Source organism: Homalodisca vitripennis, unplaced genomic scaffold (assembly GCF_021130785.1).
Source record: "Homalodisca vitripennis isolate AUS2020 unplaced genomic scaffold, UT_GWSS_2.1 ScUCBcl_2664;HRSCAF=7651, whole genome shotgun sequence".
Classification (NCBI taxonomy): domain Eukaryota; kingdom Metazoa; phylum Arthropoda; class Insecta; order Hemiptera; family Cicadellidae; genus Homalodisca; species Homalodisca vitripennis.
In genome coordinates this window covers 135,068-159,884 of record NW_025778884.1, presented here as the reverse complement: position 1 = coordinate 159,884, position 24,817 = coordinate 135,068, and the positions used below count along the sequence as shown (strand labels likewise).

The following is a 24,817-nucleotide window of genomic DNA, read 5'->3' as shown; positions in this document are numbered from 1 at the left end:
TTTTCTTTTTTTTACACAATAAGCAGTTTTATTAAAATACTGGTAGGCTATATACGGTTGTCAAATTATAAAGATGTATAAAAGTATTCAGTTGATTATCAACTGAGTGTACAGTATAGCCAGCTGTTCTGTGCTAGATGGTGTAGTGACTGATCAGCACTTGACTAGGTCAGTGATGAGGTGCACAGTCTGCAAGTTTGAGGTCATCAATCCTCATATATGAGACACATGCCAGGTCTCCTTCACAGCTGCGGGATGGATATGAGTTGGCGGCCGGTGTAGTGACGTGTAATCTATCTTTCTTGTGTGTTGGCGATATGAGTGACGTCACTTGATAATTGAGTTCTGTCCAATTTAGAAGTAATAAATAACTCAGTGAGTGTTAATTTTGCTTGGACGTGTTTCAAAAGATTATTATTAAGGAATTTATTCCTCAAAAGTTAGCATGATTATCATAAAAGTTTAATCAGTTCTAATGTGCAATTCTTTGTCATGATTCTTGGATTTCTTTTCTTGTCTTCCAGGTATGTAAGAAGTTATTATGTATGATTATAATAGACTTACAGTTGATATGTTGTAGTTCTTGTAAAGTTAAGTAAGTATTTTGTTGAGTTTACCACTTAAACTTCACTATAATATGGAGCACTTTCACACTAGATGATGGGTGTCCGCCATGTTTTTATTGATTCACAAAAAGTAACCAAGTTAGTAGATTACATCAAATTAAAAATAACCATGATTACCTGACCTGTAATATTATCTCATTAGTGTTTTAAACCTATTTTAACTTCGTAATAGGATTTTAATTAATAAAAAGGTGTTATTTATTATCTTCATTGTAAAATCTTCATGGTTCATTGTAAAATCTTATCACTTTTTCAATCACAACATAAATATTGTTAACACTTGATAAAAGAAGTTACTTTTTAATAAAAATTCATTGTAAAACAGTAGTTACTTACTTCGTTGTTGGCATTCTCCAGCTTTTTAGTTATATCTGCAATGGTTTCCAAGGCAATATTATGCATCTGCTCTGTCTCCTTGAGCTTCTGTTGAGTGATCCTCAATAAATCTTTGATTGGGCTCAGTTCTTCTAATTGTTCTTGCATTTCAAGCTTAAACACAAAAATGATAATAGTGAAACATTGACATTAACTATCCAAGAAATTGTAAGAGACAGAAGAGGAAGGTCAACTCACATTTAATTTTAGATTATATGATGGTATAATGGTATATGATAGTTATGCGGAGGAGAAATTTATCTGGCAAGCAAATCACTTACACATACCACTGAGCTGGTTCAAAGTCTTAAGCCCAGTTATCTCCCCGGCTCATGTATAATCAGGGGTATGTTCAGCCAATAGCACTGCAATTGATGATATTATGGTACAGCTGTGAATTAAATTATCACATTGAATAAGTATAGATTTACCTTGACATACATTAAGCATTAAAGTATTAAAATACAAAGAAGTGTTAGTATTCTGTTTACAATAAAGAAAGGCATACAATTTTCATTGATATTCTTGTTATATATTGTACATAATGCTTTCTTTTGACGAAGGAAAAACTCCTTCACGCCACTAGAATTACCCCAGAGAAGAGTACTATACTGGAGGTGAGAATTAAAAAGAGTGATATAGATGTTAATAACTAAACTATAGTACAGAATTTATGTTTTTAGCAAAAGAATTACTCTAGAAAGACAAGCACTGAGAGAGACTGTATGTATTTCCCATGTAAGCTTAGTTTCATGGTTGATTCAAGCAATAATTTAATAGGTTTCTATAACAGAATTAGTGCTTAAACTAAAAACAATGTGTTCAGACTTATCTTTATTAACACACATGTTATTGGCGGAAAACAAAAGGTAAGGTCTTTCTTTCATACGAGGGCTGTTCGGAAATTTGATTACGTTTTGCGCTGTGGCCGCCAGGGGCGGGACTAGCGCGGCCATATTGGTGTCAGGACGTCCCACCGCTCAGTGGCTATCCAGCCGTGCTAGCAGGAAGTTCGTGTTTTAACGCGTATAGTCACAGTGCCTGTTTGAAATGTCTGCCGCAATTGAAAATCCCGCCAACTGTAAGGTGCACGCAGTATTAGGTTTTTGACTGCCGAAAACTGTAAGCCTATAGAAATCTATCAGCAGTTTTGTAAAGTTTATGGGAACAACATTATCACTGATGGTGGAGTGCGACAATGGGTCATTAAGTTTAAATTGGCCGAACAAATGTTCATGACGAAGAGCGAAGTGGAAGACCCAGCATAGTGACTGACGAACTTGTTGAGAAAGTTGACGCAAAGGTCCGAGAAAATCGACGGTTAACCATAACGGAACTCTCGCTTAGTTTCCCTCAAATTTCACAAACTTTGTTATACGAAATCGTAACTGATAAGCTTGGCTTCCACAAGTTTTGTGCAAGATGGGTACCGAAAATCCTGACCGACGTCCACAAAAACCAGCGCATGGCTGCAGCGTTAACAATTTTGGATGCTTACGACAAAGAGGGTGAATCACAACTCGATCGCATCGTAACTGGCGATGAAACATGGGTGAAACATGTTAACTGCAAGACCAAATTGCAGTCAATGGAGTGGGGACACACAAGTTTACCTCACAAACCAAGAAAATGTTTGCAAACGATGTCGGCAAGAAAGGTTATGGCGACGGTTTTTTGGGACAATAAAGGTGTAATTCTTGTTGATTTCCTGGAACGAGGCACTAAAATCAACTCAGAAAGGTATTGCCAAACGTTAAACAACCTCAGAAGAGCGATCCAAAACAAGCGTAGGGAAAAGTTGAGCTCGAAAATTCTGTTGATTTACCATAACGCTCGACCTCACACGGCAAATCGCACACGTGAAGTTCTCGAATCATTCCAGTGGGAGTTGTTTCCTCATCCACCATACAGCCCGGATCTTGCACCAAGTGACTACCACTTGTTCCCAACAATGAAGAAGTGGCTGGAAACGCAGTGCTTTGACGACGACGCAGAGCTGCAGCAAGAAGTGACAAACTGGTTGAAGACACAGGCGGCAGAATTTTATGAGGAAGGCATTGTAAAGCTCATCCATAGATATGATAAGTGCCTAAATTTGAATGGCGACTGTGTTGAAAAGTAGTATTTAAGTGTGGCTTTCATATGTATGTAATAAAAATTGTTTCCTATACTTTGTTAATTTTTAATTCCAAAACGTAATCTACTTTCCGAATAGCCCTCGTATAATTGGTCACAATTAGTAGTTTACTAGGACACATCAACATAGTATTATTTGCATATAGAACACATTTACTGGTCACAAAACAAGGTTATTGATTGTCCAACAAGAAGAAGGAGTCCAGGATAAAATTCTGAGGCACTACAGCTGCCAATCACTTCAGTTCAGATTTTTGCCCACCAAGTACTCAAACAAATGTCAAACATGTGTATTCAAAAACATTAATGATGATGTAACCAATCTTCCCCTAATACATTCAAGTATAGTGTTAGGACTCATGTAACACATAATTCATTATGTTCTTTAGTATAAAAATACAACTAGCTTGCCTAACACATTGGTTAGAAACTGTTAAAACAACTTTTTGGAATTAGAAATTTTAACTATTTTTCACTAGTACGTATAAGGAACACACTACTAGTGCTTTTAATATGTAGCATTTTTTAGTAACCTACTAACTACTCTAAGTTTAACTCACCATTATAACACCAGAAGGATAAGTATGTTTTCTTTGTTACGTGTTGGAACTACTTACAAAGACGCCATCATATGTAGGAATTAATTTTTAACATTTATATTCTTTTGAAGAAGGTTTGAAAAAAAATAACCAGTTATTTGGGGTATAGTATTTTAATTTTGTTTTATGGAATATTAAAATTTGTTCTGAAAATTCTTGACACATTCATACTGTACTCTTCCTAAATTTCATGAAAAAAGTTTTGGTTGATTGTATGTTTTAACAATCAATGAGACATACATTTTCTCAACAACTTAGACACTAGAAAGGTCAAAATTGATTATGGTTACAAAAATCTAAGTCTTGTAATAATTTACAGTTTGTTTAACTCACCTTTACTTTTTGGATTTCAACAGCAATTTGGTCAGCACATTCTCTTTCTTTGAATTCATTTTCCTTCTTCAATTCTTCTGCAATTTGCAGTGTTTTCATGTACTGAAAGTAGCCATTAATTCAAATTAAAGGTCTGAATATAAAATTACAAAGCACAATTAAAAGTAAAAAATGGGTTTCATCTGTTAATTAATTAAAACAGTACTGTACCAATGTTACTTCTAAAAGTATAGGCAATGAGAATAAGAAAGTGTTCAATGTATGAGAATGAGTTCTTTAAGATGTCTAAAACAATTTTATTTTTTTATTATAAACCACTCTCATTATACTATATTACTAAGTTATGTAATCCAGTTTCTCATTACAAGATTTATATTTTCATATATTTGTACAAGTTTTTATCAATTCAAGACATATTTTGGAATTTGGTCAGATTTTGAACAACTTTCTTAATAAAACTGATTGTAAAACCATACAGTACATGATTTTAACGTTATTATCCACTTTTCAATTGAACTAAGTTATAAAATTTACAAGTAACAAAACGATATTCAGATACTAATTTACTAGTTTAACATGCTTACACAGTCAACAATCATCAGTACCTTGTTCCTATAATCATCTAGTTGTGTAGCCTGTTCTTCTATAAGTAACCTCATCTCTTCCATCTCTTCTTGACCTGTCTTGTACATCTGCTTAGCTACATTAGCTTGCTGCTCCAAGTCATTCATTTTATCTTTCAATTCTTGCATCTACAAAAAAACACAAAATCCTATTACATACATCTTTATTTACAGGTTGTCTTCTCAACAGTTCTTTTAGAATTTTCAGCAAATCTACTGTATTTTCACTTCAAAGAATAGTTAACCATCTTAAAAAAAAAAACAAAAAACAATACTTCATCAAAAATATCTCTGTTTGTTTGTTTGTACTCTAACTATCTAGCAAGTTTGAAAGATCACATTATGAAACTACTAAATAAGCATACATTTAACTGATAACTCCAAATTGTGTTCAAAATTTGAATTTGAATGTTGATTTTAGTTCCAGTTTCAATAATTGAGAGCAAATATTTGAATATTTTACCTGATTTTTCTCTGCCATTAAGGCTGTATTCTCATCCAATGTCTTCTGGTGTATTGCTTCCAGTTCATGATGTAGTATTGTTATGGCGTCCAGCTCCTTTTTGGTTTTCTCCAGATCAACTCGGACAGATGCGACCTCAGTTACTTTGTTTTTAAAGTCACTATGGAGCCTTTGGTATTGCTCTCTCAGGTCTTTCATCTTGGGATCCTTGTCTGTAGCAAACAGAATGTCCTTTTCCTTGTCCGCATCCGTTTGGGTTGATTTTTGTGGCAACTTGAAACAGAAAACATCATAATGAATTTTAAAGCATTTAAAAAATTAAAAAATTCTAACTAAGGAATTATTGGTTTTATTAAATTATTGATAATGATGTGGTATTACCAACCCTATACAATATGTATTGTTCAATGCCATTTCTATCACTTTAAAATTAATTTAGGAAATAAAAGTGAGCCAATCCGATTTATTTAATTTTTTTTCTTAAACTTTAAATTTATTTTAGTTTTTTAAAACCATTATTAATTTAAATATTAACCCTTAAAGCGCCAAACAGTTTCAGCCTAACTCTGGATTAGCGCTCATTTATTATAAAAAAATTAAGAATTAGATTTTCTCAACGCTAATTTTAATTTCTTTTTTCAGGTAACAAAATAAAACAAAAACTGCAAAAAAATATCTTTTATCATATTTATTGCCCAAAATACACATGATTTACTATTTAGCATTCCAGCTCCTTTATAAATTTTACCCAATGCTTAAAGAACTCTGTTACTCAGTGGTGTAGTGGGGCCGGAGCGGTCCGGAGCGGCGCTCCGGCACAGCTTTAAGAAGCGGAGCGTCGCTCCGGCATAGCATCTAGAGCCGGAGCTGTGAACTGGAGCGCCATCCGCCTGTAAAATATTTACTATGTCTGTTTTCCGCCACTATGGGTTCAGACTTGCAACATAGTCGCTTGTATTCATACGCCGATGATGCTCAACTGTGTGTTTCATATGAAGCTGGAAGAGCTGACTCAGCAGTTTCCATTTTGAATGCTGACTTAAGCATTGTCCATGATTGGTCTGAGAGGCATGGGATTAAACTGAACAAGGAAAAGTGTAGTGTGTTGTCGATTCCTTCCAATGTGGGTTCGGAGACAGTGGGTGAGGTGTTGCTTGGCAGTGTCAGACTGAAGGAGTGTGAATCCTCAAAGCTCTTGGGCCTCATGCTTGATAGTGGCCTCACACTATCTGGTCATGTAAGTGCTGTTTGTCGGCGAACACTTGGTCGACTGAGAATGCTATACAAGCATAGGCACATGTTTCCTAGAGAGACCAGGCTTCGCCTTGTCCGGGCTCTTGTGCTCTCTGTGATCGATTATTGCCTCCCTGTCTATGGCAACATTGTGTCTAAAGGAGATTTAGAAAAATTACAGAGGGTCCAAAATATGTGTGTAAGGTATGTATGTGGTTTAAGAAGGTTTGACCATGTTTCGGAGGCTCGACGATCGCTGGGTTTGTTGACTGTAGCTGATACTTGTACCCTGCGCTCCTCATGCCTGGTTTACAGAATCCTGACCACTGGCAGGCCGGGATATCTGAGAGAAAAACTAAAAAGCAGGTCTCAAGTCCGATCTCGCAGTACTAGACAGGATCAAGTGTTGGAGATGCCTCGCGTTCGCCGTGAATTTGAAAGAAAGCGATTTGCGTACTTTGCTCCCAAATTATATAATGAACTGTCCTCCAGCGTAACAGGCCAGGGTGTATCTGAAACGACATACAAAGAAAATATATACAAGTATTTAATGTACAATACAAGGTGATATAGCCATATATAACTGTATGTCTAATATTATGTTTTATTTATTAATAACTATAAAATAAGCTTTGAATTTTTTTAAGAACTATAATAAGACATGAGTCGTTTTGTAAACCAGCAATTATTGTTGAAAACCGCTCAAAAAAAAAAAATAAAATAAAATAAAATAAAATAAATAAATAAAAATAAAATAAAATAAAGTCCTTATTTATTTATTTATTATTTATTTATTTATTTTATTTAAAAAGTGGTAGGTGAGTGACAAGTCGCTGGATAATAAAAAGGCCAGAACAAACCCGCATCACTTATATGTCCGTTGAGTGGTATCAAGGTAATTGTAGGCGCTGTGCAATAGACAACTCTTGTAACTCGCAACTAGCGCCTTCATAAAAATCAGGATGCTCTCTCACTCTCCCTCTCCCCCTCCCATGACAGGTGTGCCACACCACCCCGCCCGTCAATCTCCTACTAACTGCAGGAAGTGTATACTTACAATACTTACACCGACAGGTCGAGACTTGTTATTCGCATTCCCGGTGTCTAGGTTGTGAGTGCGTGTATTAAGCTGTTATCGTCGAAAGTCTGTCGTAGTGGTTGAGTTCAAACAGCGTACCGTATATACTGTTACTTTTGTTTGAGTTGAGTCCTCTATAATACATTTGTGAAAGCCTATTACTAATTTTTTTATTATTAGTGTGTGAATTTTGTGAAGTGATGGAACCAAAACCTAAACAAAAATATATAACGTCATTTTTATTGCCCCTAATATGACTGACTCAAATCCAGTTCCTGGAACATCAAATCCAAAAGCTAAAATTAAAATAACTAACCTCGCTGAGCCTGAGCCTAATGAAAAGGAAGTTCCAGCAGATGACCCACCCCCCCACCCACCCCACAGAACACAGTGGCCTGAACTATGGACATAAGATATGTGGGAGAGGGAATGTAAATTAGGCTGTAAAATTTGTTTTGAAGTCGGTAATTTGGGAGCCTACAAAAAAGAACATGCTTCGCTTTCTTATGAGGGGCGTTCGTACAAAGTTTGTTTTTATGGCTCAAATAGAACAAATTAACTCAAATCTTTGAGGAAAAAGATTATTGAACATAAACAGTCGAAAGCTCACCAAATCGCTCAAACAATTATTGACAAATCAAACAAACATTCGATGCCACAAGTAATTGATCAAATGAATCCAGCTCAGCACGATTCAACTAAGGCTGTGTTTAGATCGTCATATTTTATTGCTCAAAACGACTGTCCGTACAGCGACCATTTCGGATTGCTTGAGCAACAAAAACTAAATGGGGTAGATATCGGCGTAGGCCTTCATTCAAGGTATAGCGCGGTCGAAATAATAGATCATATTTCAAAAGAAATGAAAATGCGCATTTTGAATCAAGTAAAGGAAATTTTTGGAAAACTGTCAATAATCATTGATGAATCCACAAGCATTAGGTCTAAATCCGTCCTCATTGTATATTTAAAATGTGAATTTAGCAAGGATAAACCACCAAGTACTTTATTTTTGGACTTAGTCGAGCTTTCCGATCAAAAACCTGAGACAGTTTTTAACAGTGTTCACCATTGCCTTGAAGGATATGGTTTTAATGGCGAGTATTTAAAACAAAACTTGGTTTCCTTTACAAGCGACGGAGCGAACACCATGTTGGGAAAGCACTCAGGTGTAGCAAGGAGATTTTTATCTGTTTACCCTAATATTATCATATGGCACTGTATGAATCACAGACTGGAACTGGCTATTGGGGATGCCATAAGTGAAGTAGCCGGGGTTAACCATTTCCAGTCATTCATGGATAAACTTTATTCATTGTACAGCACATCTCCAAAGAATAAGCGAGAGTTAAAATAATGTGCACAGGAGCTCGATATTCAAATGAATAAAATCGGCAGAATTTTAAGCACAAGATGGGTAGCAAGCAGTTTTCGTACTGTTTCCGCCATGTGGTTTGGTTATCAAGCCTTAGTCAGGCACTTCTCTAAAGCAATGGATGATCCTGAGAGAACATCCACTGATAGATGCAAATATAATGATTTATTAAAGAAGCTGACTTCCCATAAGTTTTTGTTAAACTTAGCATTTATGTATGACATTCTTGCTGAATTGGCTTTGTTGTCTGAAAGTCTGGAAAACAGAAGCACGTCCCTTGTATTTACAGACAAACTGATTCATATATCAATCAGATATCTGGAATATTTGAAAGAAAAACCTGGGACAAGAGTTCTGGAGGCACAAGTTGCCATGAGGGAAGGCTGTTTTGCTTCTGTAAAGTTAAATGAAAACCCTAAAATCGAATCATTTAATGGTAAGCAGTTGATTTCTAGGTTAATCAGCAACTTAAAGAAGAGAATGTTTACCGCTAGCTTAGGCGAAGAAATTGTCAAGAATGAGGAGTTTGTAGAGCAACTAAAAGTTTTGGAACCCGAATACTGGCCTACTGATATTCAACCTGGGTTTGGCGAAACTCAAGTGAAGCAGCTATGCAAACGCTTCAAGTTGAACATCGACAGAGCTGTGACTGCTTACAGAGATTACTTGGACAACAGGCGGATACCTGATGGACTGCAAGAGCTTATAAACTGCACTAAAATAATACCCTGTAGTTCCGCTGACTGTAAAAGAGAGTTCAGCAGTATGAATAACATACTCACACCATTAAGGAATTCATTGACAGTAAGTCATGTCTCAGCCCTACTGTTTTTAAAACTCCAAGGTCCCCCGCTCCGCAGATGGAAGCCTGGCCCCTATGTCATGACATGGCTAAGAATACATCGTTCAGCAGCCGACACCCAAACAAGAATAGCAGAACCTCCTAAGAAAGGAAATGGGAATGGAAAAGGAGAGGAATTTTGGGACATACTTTAGAGGTTATCGCACAATATTCATGTTCGTGTTACCATTGAAAATATGTTAAAATATTACTTTTACAATATTTAATAGTTTTTACAATGCATTTTTACGGTATTCTTTTTCAGGCTACAATAATGTATTAGCACAGTAATTTTTTAAAGTACGAGGGGGTACCCAAAATAACCGGAATTGTATTGCTGGCAGCCGGCAGCGTGTAGTACACATTCCTGCCGCTAGGCGTGTGTCGCGCAACCCATTGCGAGCTCAGTGACCCCAGTTCCGTTGTCCTAGTGCATTCTGTTCGTTCGTAGTGACTGTTTTCGCTAACCCTGTTTTGTTCTTGTTTCGTTTTTTGTCATGGCAAGTTTAAGTGAACAACGTGCAGCTGTGAAATTTTGTTATTTACTTGGTAAAAATGCTGCAGAAACTATTTTAATGTTGAATACAGCTTACAAAGATGATGCTATGGGGAAAACTCAGGTCTACGAGTGGTTCGCTCGATTTAAAAATGGCGACATGTCGATTGAAGACAAACCTCGTTCTGGACGTCCATCAACCTCTCGAACGGACGAAAATGTTGAGAAAATTCGTGAACTTGTGCTCACCGACCATCGACAGACAATTGAGGAACTATCAGAGAGTAGTGGGTTAACTTGGAGCTCGGTTCAGCGAATTTTAACAGGAGATTTAGGACTGAAAAGGGTTGCTGCCAAATTTGTGCCGCCTTCTGAAAGAACATCTCGAAAATGATCCCGATTTTCTGGAAAAGGTAATTACTGGTGATGAGTCATGGTGCTATGGTTATGACCCAGAAACGAAGCAACAGTCAAGCCAATGGAAGTCGCCATCTTCACCTCGTCCAAAAAAATGTCGGCAAGTCAAATCAAACATCAAAACCATGTTGATTTGCTTTTTTGATGCTAAAGGCATTGTTCATTCTGAGTTTGTTCCTCCAGGTCAGACTGTCAACCAAACATTTTATTTGGAGATTTTAAGAAGATTGCGCAACAGTGTTCGCCAGAAAAGACCCGATTTGTGGCAGACTGGAGACTGGTTCTTCCACCATGACAACGCACCGGCACACACAGCCATCTCAGTTAGGCAGTTTTTAGCCAAAAACGGCATGGTTCCGCTGCCCCACGCACCTTACTCGCCTGACCTCGCTCCATGTGACTTTTTTTTTATTTCCACACATGAAAAGAGGCTTGAAAGGTCAACGATTTGACAGCGTTGAAGAGGTTAAGAAAAAAAAACGAAGCTCAAGCTTGCAGCCATTTCTAAAGATGACTACAAAAAATGTTTTGATCAATGGAAATACTGTTGGGACAAGTGTATTAGATGTAATGGAGATTATTTTGAAGGAGATAAGGTCGTATTGTAAAAAATTTGATAATATATAATTTTTATAAAATAATTCCGGTTTTTTTTGGGTACCCCCTCGTATGTCTAAAACCATAGCTTATCTGTTTGTCATTACAAATTGTGTTAGCCTAGTTTACGAAATAAAATGTCTTTTATTAATAATCAATAAGGTTTTTATTGCTATACCCAGCAACTCGCCGCTCCCATGGTGTAGGTATAATATATTTATATTACAGTTTTCACCATGAAATAACTACTGTTATAAAGTGTATTTAATAATGAACCAGAATATATAACATTTATTATAATCGCTCTAGTTTAACCCTTTGAATGCCACAGCATATTTTCCCAAGTCATACGCATAAATTGCCGGAGCATTTCCTTCTGTTTCGCAAGCGTGTGGGGAAAAAACTATATTAAAAAAAACTATTCAACCGATTTGAATAATTTTTTTTTTAGTTTGTGTGTTATAAAACAAGGTATTTTTTCCATATAATATTATAATTTTATTTTTATTTACACAAAAAAATATAGGTATAACAAAAAACTAAAAAATTAAAAAAAATAAATTTCAAGTTTGAACTAAAATTTTATATATGAAATATTTTTTTTTATTTTTTTAGCTATACCACATGAAAGAGCATGAAAAACCGAACAAAAATCATGCATAATATGGTGTGTTACAGTAATATTTAACCAGATACTGTAATATATACAAAATACAACAAAAAGCAATTTTTGTTCAAGTTTGTCAAAAGTTTAGAAAAAATATTATAACTATCCCATTTCACTTAATGAAGTAAGGCGACTGTAAAATACTAATTATATAAAAAGTATATAAAAATATACACAGGCCTACAACATAACCTTACTTCACCTAAAATCAATAGTTTGATTGGAACTTGCGTTTTACTTCATCACCATTCCAACAATAAAATATACATCACTAAAAAAATAAACACGAAAAAAGAAGTTTATAAATGCATTGTAACTTTTAATGATCACAATTGCTGAATAGTAATAACAACAGTTTTCAGCATAATGTAAACACCCAACGAAACGAACCAAACTGTGTAGTTAATCGCAACAAGTAGCAGCTGACCAACTATTGCATCATCTGTTTTTTTTCTGATGGCAAATAACTACAAGGAGGCGGTGAACAATAAAAATCAATCACAATCGATTGTTCGAAACTTGTAGATTGCCGTGAAATAAGTTATTTGTCAAAACAAAAATGAATTATATGTGATATTAATTAAATACAAATCGTCTACTGGGTAGATGCCGGCAATTTATGCACATTTCACAACGTCTACTATGTAGACGCTGCGGCACTCAAAGGGTTAAGTGGGTAAAACGACAGTTTAAGTGGAAGTCTGCAAATGTAACGCCGCCGTCGGAACGCCAGCCAAGCTGACAACACGTGCCCGACCTGTGCGAGGGAGGCGGGGGAATCTGCGTGGTAGCACACCTATTATACTTACACCATGGTTGCTCCGGCACAGCTAAATTCGGCACTCCACCACTGCTGTTACTGTTTCCTTTTTTTAATTATGTATATAAATGATGACATTGCGTGCTTATATGTACTAGAATAGAACTAGAAAATAAGTATATTACATATTTAATACAAAGTTATTATAAAAAAATTAAATTTACATGCAATAAATATGAAAACCAAATATTTGCCAAATTCTTAGTCCTCTAACGGGTGTTATTTTTCTAATTACAAAATAGTTTTCAGATGTTTATAGAAGTAAATAAAAGATTGTAACACTTATTGAAGTAAAAATAAGCTTAAATATAAATAAAAATAAATGTAAAATTTCGGAACAAGAGCCAAAATACATAATTATAAATATAAGGAGTAAAAATATTTCTACGAGGAAAAAAGACTTTTATACAGTAAATGTAGGGTTAACAAATAAAAAAAGTATACATTTGGTATGTAATACTGGGTAATATGCATATTCTAAAAGTTGGGCAGGGTGTGAAAGGCCTCAAAGCACTCTTCCAGATGAAGCCCAGGATGTGAAACACAGGTCTTGCACACATAAATTGTCTCTTTCTGTAAACCTTTCTTTAACCCTAGAGCTGGTATGAAACGAATTTTCGTCGCTAAAGGCCCGTCCGATTTGGCAACGACGAATATTCGTCGCCAAAGTAGACATGTACAGTTATTGAAATTTCAGGCAATTTAGGTTATATAAATGATTTTTATTTGATATATTCTGGAAGAGCATTAACTATAGTACCGATTTACTGTTCTTACTTCGATTATTGTCTTCTTTATTTACCGTAAAACATTGTTTTTTTGGACAACTGACGTGAACGTAGTACGGGTCAAACACATTGTTGTGAAACTGTAAACAAGTGCCGGGTTTTGTGTTTGAGGTTACGAATCCAATAGTATTTATTTGGTGTTGTTATTATTGTTTTTTTAGCTTTCTTAGGTTATAGTTTTAGTTGTTCAGTATGGGTGAAAACTTTAGAGACCGATCAAATGATCTTAGAGAGCTCGCAGGGCGGGATCTAGTGACGCTGAGTGAAAAATTAATCTTTGTATATATTGTACATATGAAAATAAGGTAAGATTAAAATTTATTATTTTGTTTTATTTTTGTTTTTACTCTCACACTTATATAAGTATAAATGCAGTCAAGAGATTATGTTTACCCACGAACAATTTTACTTATTTAGAAATGTACGCATTTTTGAAAATAAGTAAATATGGGTGCTTTTTCATACAAAGCCCTGTTACACACACGTTTAAGGTCAAAGTTACAATAATTATATATTTTTGTAATCAGGACAAAATTTTGCATAAGTTATACATTTACGGTTTTCATGTAAAGCTTATTGCTAAGAAAATGCTTATTGCTATTGGGGGACATCTTTGAGTGAGTAAACAGACTTGAGTGACAGTAAACAGTGAATGTGACAGTTTATTCAAATTTTATGTTTAAAATAAGTTTTTTAATTATTCAAGTGGATTAAAAGCTTGACATAAGTATAAAATCTCTACCTATAAATCAAGTTCTAATTTATCATAAACTATATAATAAATTTAATTGGAAATATATTACTTACAATTCTAGAAGATAAAACCACATGGTTGTAAACAATATTTTAATAGTAATTTATAATATTTTAGGAGAGTCCACAGTTTGGAATTGAATTGGAACACTCATCATTTAAATTAAATTTATCATTTACAAACTAATTTGAGAAAAAGATAAAATAATAATTAATAAACTGAATTAAAATTGACAGGAAGTGGACTACTAATATGACACCAGTAAGTAACAGGCAGTTTGTAATATCTGCCATTAAGCAAAGGTTAACTTGAGTTGTCAGTCAGCTGTAGCTGTTTACCTGGTCTGTCTACATGTAGCTCCAGTGATAACTGGCAGACTATACTAGCTCAAGGTCAGCTACAATTGCTTGTCACTACCTTCAATCATGGAACCTGTCTTAATTTGTGGGTTACTGATCTATTGATACAGCTATAATTGGAAAAGTACTTAGTAAAATATTAAATAAACACTGATATAAAAATGTTTTCTATAGTGACAAATTTTATATTTATATCTATATAAAAGGCAAAGCCCTCACTGAGTTATTTAAATCCTACTTAAAAAACTAAATGGAAAATTGAAATATCAGTCGGGTGACCTTGTAATAGCCAAGTTAAAAGGGCATGCTGCATGGCCAGCAGTGGTTGAAAATGTAGAAAAAAAAGGAAATTCTTTTATTTTTAGTGTAATGTTTTATGGTTCTAAAGATAAAGGAATATGTAGATTGAGTGAATTGTCAAGCTATGTAGAACAAAAACATAAAATTTCACAGGAAAAAAAGATGAAAAATGGAATTTATGCATTAGCACTTAAAGAAATCGAAGCCGATTGGAAAAATCAAGCAGAAAAAACAACATAATAGATGTTCACTAAATAATAGTTCACTAAAATAATAGTACTGTTTCTCCCCTACGGGAAAACACTTTAGATTTGCCGCTTACACAACCAACGCCCAGGTGAAACTCCAATTAGTAATTTTATTTACAGCTAAAAATAAAACCGCTAAATATCAAGATGTAAAAAACTCAAACGTTATATTCAGTTCAAAACATGGAAACAAATACTTCAAATAAGCTCTCAATCTGCATGTCTATAATAGAATCAAAATATATTACCGATGACTCTATCGATGTGTACTATAATATGCTCACATCTAAGGTAGTTAAACGGGAAATACTGTTGATGAATCCTGTAGTAACACAAGCTGTCAAATGTCTCTAAATGACACTGATATTTTTTGTGGAGCCTCTTCAAATTAGAAATAGGTCATTCATTTTCTTCCCAATTAGTGACTCACCTGTAAATGATGAAGTAGGGGGTTCTCACTGGAGTCTGTTGATGTATGAAAGAGAACATAAACGGCTTTTTTTTTACTTTGACTCAATTGGGGATTATAATTTTCCACATGCAGAACAGTTTGTAAAAAACATATCTAAGCACCTGGGATTGGAAGAAACCACACCAATACACAAAGTAGCAGTACCGCAACAAAACAATGGAGTGGACTGTGGTATATATGTTGATATTTGGGGACATACTCATCCAACTTATAAATCAGGGTAGAATCCATGAAATAAAAAATAATGAAGGTGATTTCTGGCCAGACATTAAAGCAGGTGATATTATAAACTAAAGCGAGCACAACTAGCTTTCCTGCTGCATAATAATAACTTTATTGCACTCAGGTCGGATACAGTTGCTGAAATGATGTATCAAGTACCCACTCCTACCCCTAACCTGGCTCCTAGTGAGTACCCAGCTTCGGCGAGCTCCATTGTCGATGCTTCTGCAAACCACATAGCTGACTCCAACCTAAATGTAAATAACCAAAATTGTAAATGTAACACGGAACAAAATATTAAAGGTAGAAGGAATGAAGATGGTAAAGAAATAATGGATGTTGGAGTTCTATTCAGACAGCCACGGAAGGGGCCTTCCTGAATTAATCGGTGCCCTTAGCAAGGAAGGATAAGAGTAAGTGGTCTTGTTATGCCTGGGGCTACAACCCAGAAAGTGTATAGACAGGCTGAAAAGAGCTCTTCATCACCGTCCCCTAGTGATAATTGCAGGGACTAATAATGTACTTAAAAAGTCAACAAAAGAAATTTACTTAAATTTAGAAAAAAATTTGCAGTTGTCTAAGTAAAGAAAGAACTGTATACATAACAACAATCCCAAATCGTTATGATACAAATCCCACTGATCGAACACATCATGAAATAGATATAGCTAACAACTACATCAGAGAAGTTGCAGTAAGAATGAAAAAGATAAGCATCATTGACTTGGAGGACCTTAAAAGACATCACTTCACTCGTCATGGTCTACACCTAAATTACCAAGGCAAAAAGAAACTATCTTATATGATAATCAACTCTCTGAGCAAAACTTCTGTATATGAAAACGAAACATTTCTACCGGTAGACCACAACAATATCACACAAGAATTACAAAACGTTAAAGATAACACAGAAATACTGGTGAATGGTGACATAAAAATAATTGAATCCAATATGAGAAAGATAATTAATAAAAATAAAAATAATGAGCATCTAGCATTTGCCCACTGCATTTCAAGAGACTTCAGTCATAAAACGACATATGAGTGCTGGGGTAGCAACCGTCTTCTGTAAAACAGTTCGGTAAACCGACCACTCTCCTTACCAACTATTTAACCCACCAAAAAAGTATTGATGGAGTGAATGTGTATGGGTTGATTACTAAATCAGACTTTTATATAAAAGCCAATTGTTTCTGATTACGACACAGCCTTTAAGCATTTCACAGAGGACTTTAAAATAAAAAATTTAAAGTATTTAATTTGCTCCCCCATGGGTTGTGTCCGGGATAATATTTCAACAGAACACTTTGCAGCTAATATTGTTGATTTCCAGCAACACACAGGAGCCTCTGTGCAGATTATAATTTTTAATGAAAACTCAAAGCGACCATTAAGAAATGGACTCTCTTTCATTGATTTCAAACAAAGTCTGCATACTGCAATTTCTGCCTCATCTGTTAAAACAAATGGAGACCAATCCCAACTTAGAGATGGCTGAAGCAGTTCAACCAACATCCCTGCATTCTGCAAATGGAGATCGAAATGGAGCAGATGCAAACACTGGACTGGTGACGCCTCAGGAATGTGATATATCCCTTGTGACGACTTCACTGAATGAATTTCCACCTTTACCAACTACGACTAGAACTGTTTCAGATAGAAACTATTCCTTTAACTCTTGTGAAATTTCAAATATCTCATGCTCCAAAGTTGATGAAAATGTAGGAATTTTAAAGCAAAACAGAAATGTGAGACCGAATGCCTTGCCTTTAAAAACTCCCCAATAACTCGGATCCAAAGCCCCACTTAAATAAATTAAATAAAAAAATATAAAAATAAAAGCATAAAAATTTTTCACCAAAATATTAGGGATTTACAGATTCGTGTTGAATCTTTAGAAATAACACTATCCGAATTAGACCCTCAAATAATTGTGTTAACAGAACACAATATGTCAAAAATCAAACTTGAACGCTTTAACATAGAAAATTATATTTTAATATCAGAATATTCTCGTACTACAACTTCGGGAGGAGGTGTAGCAATTCTCTCAAAGGAGGGTTTAAGGGGGAGGCAGCTGGTTTTCCAACTGTTGTTTGAACTTTGTCAGGACAAATTATTTGAATGTTGTTTAGCTAAATTTAAGATAGAAAAGTATAGTTTTTTATATTAGCAGGAGTTTATAGAACACCTCAATTTAACAATAGCGAATTTTTAGATAGATTAGACTCTCTTATAGAATTTCTTGTAGCAAAAGACAAATATTTAATCATTACAGGAGATTTTAACATTAACATGTTAAATGAATCTAAAGAGACAAAGGAACTTAAGAACATTTTTAAATCGCCATGGAATGAGTTTTCTTAATTGATTTTCCTACTAGAGTGACACCAACATGTAAATCCTGTAATAGATAATTTTTTGACAAATATTAATAGAAATGAAGTTAAAGTCTCAGGAATTATAACAGCCTTATCTGACCATGATGCACAAATGCTCGAACTTCTGCAAACCCAAATAAAAACTGGGAAAACATTAACTTTTGTTGGAAGACAATTTTCATTAAATAATATGGTACTTTTTAAATCTTTATTGGAAAAAGAAGATTGGCTCCCCAGTCTTTTACTCAACAGTCAATGAAAAAATATGATTGTTTTGACAGTATCTTCAGATACTATTTTAATCTTTGTTTTCCACTTACACAAATTAAAAAAAGAAAATAAAAAGCACACTTGGATTACACAAGATTTAAAGGATGAAAAAAATGAAATAATTTGTCTTAGTAAATTGTCAAGGCTTACAAAATCTGATAATTTAAAAAATGAAGTTTAAGAATAAAGTTAAACAATACAATTCAAAACTAACTAAATGTAAGAAAAATTATTTTGATACCAAAATCAAAAACACAGAAAATATTAGTAAAACAACATGGCAAATTATAAATAAAGAAACAAAAAAAGAATAAAAGTAAATGTGAAGGCAATCTTGTACTAAAAAACTAAAGAATCGTCTATTAGTGATCCATCTCTTATTGCAATCTCCTTTAATGATTATTTTATAAATGTGACAGATGCACTGTTAAAGGATCTATCTTCAGTACAGCCAAAATATGACAAATGTGACAATCACAAACCTGGTAACACTTTAATTAAAATTTCAATGCCCGCCCTTGACCTGAAACAGAATTGATACAAATTTTTGACTCTCTCAAAAATAAATCGTCTAGTGGATATGATGGAGTTCCAGTGAAATTGATAAAATTTGTCAAACATTCCTTAAGTAAACCATTATTGCATTTAATAAATTCTTCTCTCATTACAGGCATATTTCCTGACAAATTAAAAGTTTCAAAGGTTATCCCAGTCTTCAAAAAAGGCTCAGCAACAGATATTCAAAATTATCGTCCAATTTCAATTTTACCATCAATCTCAAAAATTTTTGAAAGAACCATGTATCATAGGTTAGTCAAACATCTAGAGGTAAATGATCTTTATGACAAGGCACAACATGGATTTCGAAAAAATAAATCTACTATAACAGCATTGGTAGAGTTCACTGAATCTATAATAGAATCAGTTGACAAAAAAACGAAAATGTAACAGGAATATTCATGGATCTGTCAAAAGCTTTTGATAGCATATCTCATGACATTTTACTCGAAAAATTGAAAAATTTAGGAATCAATAACATCCATCTAAGATGGTTTGAAACATATCTTTCCAATAGAAAACAGTATGTTGAGATATCTCACATAGAAAATAACAAATTACAAAAATTTCAATCTAACATCCAAATAGTAAGAAATGGAGTACCTCAAGGATCTATTTTGGGGTCCTTTATTATTTATTTGTTATATAAGGGAAATGCCAAAGTGCCTTAGTATTCTTGAAAATAACAAAAACCCAGCTCTGTTTATGTTGCAGATGACTCAAACTTAATCATTTCTGCCAAAACAGAAAGCTGAATTAGAAATAACTGTGTATTTGGAACTTTCAAAATTACAAACATTTTTCATTGACAACAAATTAGTTCTAAATACGGAGAAAACTAACTTTATTTCTTTCAGTACCAAACAAAGTAGAAAACACTCAAGTCCCAATATCTTATTAAATGATTCCTGTTTGGGTCAAGTTCGCAATACAAAATTTCTAGGACTAATCATAGACAACAACCTTAGCTGGGATTTGCATATTGAACAGGTGATAAATCGTATCAATTCTGGAATATATGCTATTAAAAGACTGTCTTACTTATGCAGCTTATCAGCTTTAAAGATGGTCTTTCATGCCCACATTCAATCCCATATTGCATATGGAATAGGTGTGTATGGAGGAACCACAAATCAAAATTTTAATAAAATTCTTATCTTGCAAAAAAAAGCGCTGCGAATAATGTTAAAAATTGATAAAGAAGAATCAGTTAAAAAATCATTTCATCTGAACTAAATATTTTAACAGTGCATAGCCTTTACATTTTAGAATGTGTGATGTATGTTAAGACTCATCAGTCCAGTTTTCAAGAGTCACTGTGAAAATCATACATATAACACTAGAAATAAGAAGGAATTAGTATTACCTAAGCATAATTTGGAGTATTATAAAAAAAAAAAACTTCTTATGCTGGAATAAAATTTTTAAAATCAATTCCAAAAATAATATCAAGTGTTCGAGACATAAAGAAGTTCAAATCAATGTTAAAAAAGTATTTAATTCAAAAGGCATTTTATTCATTTGAAGAATTTTATACAATATTATGAATTTTACTCATAACTATTATAGTAACTTATTTTTAGTGACGCTATTTATTGTACTCATGTGCAAAATATAAATAAAGATATTAAATAAAAAAATAAAAATAAAATAAAAAGAAGTTACACAACGGAATATTTACAAAAAAAATTTCCAAAAAACATTTTTCTTACATTTTGTAAAAAAATAAAAATATGTTTCCATGGAAACAATAAGATATTGTTATTATAAGGCTCTCCATATAGTTGTGAATACGTTGACATAATAATAGTTTATATTTGGACTAACAGTTATGAAATGTGATACATTATAAGAAACGTCTGCGAGGCTGTTAAAATAGAGCCGCCAGTACAGAGTGACACCATTGCCAGTTCTAGGGTTAAACACACAACACATCTGGATCTTCCACCATTAGGTTTCCTTGCCATGAAATGTTTTCCATGAAGTCTTTGTTCAGGTGGCCCTTGCGCGGGTTGTCCCCTCTTGCTTGGTATAGGTCGCGTTGAAACTTTTTCAGCAACCAGTGCAACTACTAAACTTTTGCAAAACTTCATATGGCTCATTGGCTTTTTTTGATGTTGAAGTTGGACGGTTTTATACAAAATGTAACAGTTTATTATGCCGACCTCTAGAAGCCAGAAGAACATTTTTCTATACAATTTACGTGTTCTTCGCATAAATTGATAACTTGAGATAAAATGGTCACTTCTGTCTACTGCCCCCATGTGTTTGGTGTACTTTATAACCACATCTGGTTTTAGAGTTGGTGGTTTATTCGGCCATTTACTAGGAACCTCGGTCATAAACGTCTTACTTCCTTTGCTGAAAGTACTGAGAAGAGTGACTACTCTTTTGTCCTTCCAGCTGACCACTAGCATGTTATGTTTTCTTTTGGACATAATCTGACCTTTTTTCAAAGTTTTAGTACCAGATTTTAGGTTTGCTGGCATGCCTGTTCTAGTTGGCATGACAGTACCAGTTATGTATGTATTTATGGATAATAGTTCTTGGGCTATCTCCGGACCAGTATAGTACCGGTCAGTAAAAATATGTAAAACAGTATTAGGGGGAGCTTTCTGGATTCTTATAAACTACTGATTCAGCTAAAGTTTTGACAATTTGGATTGTTTTTAGCAAGGTGGAATTCGGTATTATATGCCCTTTACCGTAGTATGGAATAAAATTATATATATAGGTAGCCATTTTCACAGTCTGACAACACAAATACTTTCAAGCCAAATTTAGTGGGTTTCATTGGGTTATAACACCTAAAACTAACTTTCCCTTTAAAACAAATTGTGCTTTCATCAATAGCTACATCACTGGAGGTTGTATAAAATAGTTTACACATTTTTTTCATATGACTAACAATTGGTTCTATTTTGTACCCCTTTGGTTTAGGTCTAGGGTCAGTGTCGTTGCAAAAATGTATATTCCAAAAAATGTTCAGAAATTCATTTTTTGAAAATATATCAAAATAAAAAGGGATACGATCTGCCCAATTTTTCGAAAAATAGTCTTCAATATTTGGTAAGGGCATTGTTCCCATATTGATTACTGTTCCCAGAAAAGCCCTCAAATCAGGTAATGAAATGTCTATCCACTTGTTTATTCTAGCATGTGGGGAGTTTACATGAGACTTGCGCCGGTTGGCGTACTAGTTAGTTTCAAAACAAATGGTTTCCATTATATTTTCATTAAAAAATAAGTTGAAATATTCTATAGGTATTTTCTTCATCAAAAATTTGTGGTAATACTGGCCATAATACTGGCCAACTGGATTTGCCATTCAAGAAACTGTTTATTTCAAAAGTTTATAAATATATAACTTTCATAAAAAGATGTTCATATAACACATAAAACTACACAGTAGTTTACCGATCAACTATTCGCACTGCTTCAACAGGATATGAAGAAGAACACAAGAGCTGCCCGGCGAGGCAGTGACGTACGCATAAATGCGCTTGCGGCGTTGAGCAGTACTACCAAACTGCCAGCTGTTCAACAAATACCGATCCAGTATCAATCGATTAACACAAAGGTTGTCACGTGATGTGGCACAGCCCCGCTACACTACTGTAACATACACCCCGCACAGTCTAGCGGACTCTGAACTAACAGTGCAAAATAGTAAAAACAAGTATATTGCGCGTCTACACGCTTACGGCGTTTAGAGCAAAGTCGATCCTCGCGCGCATATGCGCTTACGGCACTTTAAGGGTTAAGTAATACATTTAATCTAAATCCCTTGACTAAAGACAAGAAATCTAAAAAATTTACAAAATTGTAAATAGAGGTGTTTGATTATATAGGATACGTCACGTTTACACTGTATATACCCGCTAATTACATTTTATGCGCCCACAAAATAGATTACCAGTACCTATTTCATTAACACATAGAACTACACACATGCTTAACACAGCTAACCTCTGCTGTCCACAAGTCAGTATGCGTCTTGTGTCACAGAAAAGATGTAAATCGAAAGATCTTAATGCACTATGAGGACACCACTGGTGGCTCTCTTTTATTAACTGTTATTAATTATTCATTTGTAAAGAGCAATTAGATTGGCCCACAGCTTTATCACCAAATACTAAAGCTGATCTAATTAGCCTGTAAATATTTTGCACTGAATATGTATTTGGTTCTAGGGACACCAAGGTTTAAAACATTTTCCTTCAGTAATCATTTACCATTCCCCACATGACTACTATAACATATATACTTTTCTTAAACCCTGAATACAAAATGCTTACAGGAGTATAATAACAATAATAATAATAAATTAGGATAATTTATATTTTTGGCAATTTAAAAATAAAGTTTGTAATATTCTCCAAACAAAAAGATAATTTTAAATGTTCATTGTGGTATCAGATACCCATAATTTTGAAAGACATTACACAGATACAGTAACAAAATAACAAATCAAAATACTACAAATTACTCACCATACGCTTACAGACTGGCTTCCTAGGGGAACCTGAACCTCCAAAGTTGAACCTCTCCATCATACATACTCCTTCAGGGTACATGTTATTTGTGTCACCACAACATGCGTTAATTTTTTCCTCCTAAAAAAATAAGAGCAGGTACATTTCAAATCACAATATTCCAAAGTTCTTTTGAAAATAGCCCTCAATACTGGAATCTTTTTTTGTTATATAATAAAACAACTTTTTACATTGCCAAAAACAAGAAGAAAGAGGAAAAGAGATCATAAAAAGTGAGGAAAGGATTGATACAAGCACACTGTTATCCACGACATTAAGTTTCTTTTAATTTACGCAACAATGATACTTGGGATGTGAGGACAGATCCCACAAAACTCCCACAGCTCTGTTACAAAATTTCATACAACCACAAATATCCGTGATCATTCACTCATTCACAATGTTAATGGCTCCGACATTGTACTTCTATGACAGAAGCAATCTCAATGACTGGTTATCTCTACTACTTAAGACACTTTTGCAGCATGCAAACCACTCTACACAGAAGATCTACAAGTACTTTGAATATACATGACACACAAGTCTTCGATATTTTATTGTATGGAATCCTTCAACAGTATCTATTCCAGAACTGCACCTGTACTAATGCCAAACAAACATCAGATAAAGCTAAAGATCCATTTTGCTTATACCATAATGTTTGATATGACCACAATGTGTTCGGTGGTAACTCTGTATCGCACGGACAGCAAGCTCTTAACGTGGCAACCTTCAGGACTGGATATTCAAAGTAGTTTTTTTTTGCCATGTTTATTTTTGTTGGGAAGCCTGCTTTTTTGGCTTTGGGATTTTTTACCACTATGAAATAAAATGTTCAATGTGATGTTTGTTTCACTTTTTTAAAATTTTGTTTTCTAGTTAGTATATATTCCTGAATTTTCTCCTTGAATTTAAATGCAGCCTTGATTATACAATTGAAGCAGTGACAGATGGACACTGTCTAAGATCAAAAGAATCTGCCTATAAACTGACCTGGGCCACTACTTCTCTCGTAGTAGTACATTATACTCAAATTATTTGTTTCAGTTTGAATCCACAGCTTCTGTTTATTTTAGTATATTTTCAGTCTAGTACAGCAGTTTAGCTTACAAATAGTACAAAATGTTTAAGAAAATTAACTGACTTTGTCTTTGGATAGAACATGAGTGACAACCACGACCTGGTTTCATGCAAAGTACTCCCCTCCAAAGGCTACTAAAATTGACCAATGCCCTTCCACTTCCTGAAACA

General features: G+C 34.2%; 1 protein-coding gene across 4 annotated transcripts in view; it reads right to left on the bottom strand.

Annotated features, from left to right (window-relative positions):
• Window positions 1-24,817, bottom strand: part of LOC124372223 (outer dense fiber protein 2-like) — a 160,803-nt gene that overhangs the window by 23,131 nt on the left and 112,855 nt on the right. For all 4 annotated transcript variants that reach the window (XM_046830597.1, XM_046830596.1, XM_046830598.1 and 1 more), the window contains 5 exons: window positions 23,525-23,647; window positions 5,156-5,428; window positions 4,675-4,821; window positions 4,070-4,171; window positions 963-1,115 (listed from right to left, as the gene is read on the bottom strand). In XM_046830597.1, coding sequence (XP_046686553.1) covers window positions 963-1,115; window positions 4,070-4,171; window positions 4,675-4,821; window positions 5,156-5,428; window positions 23,525-23,647 — 798 coding nt within the window. The remainder of the gene's footprint in view (window positions 1-962; window positions 1,116-4,069; window positions 4,172-4,674; window positions 4,822-5,155; window positions 5,429-23,524; window positions 23,648-24,817) is intronic.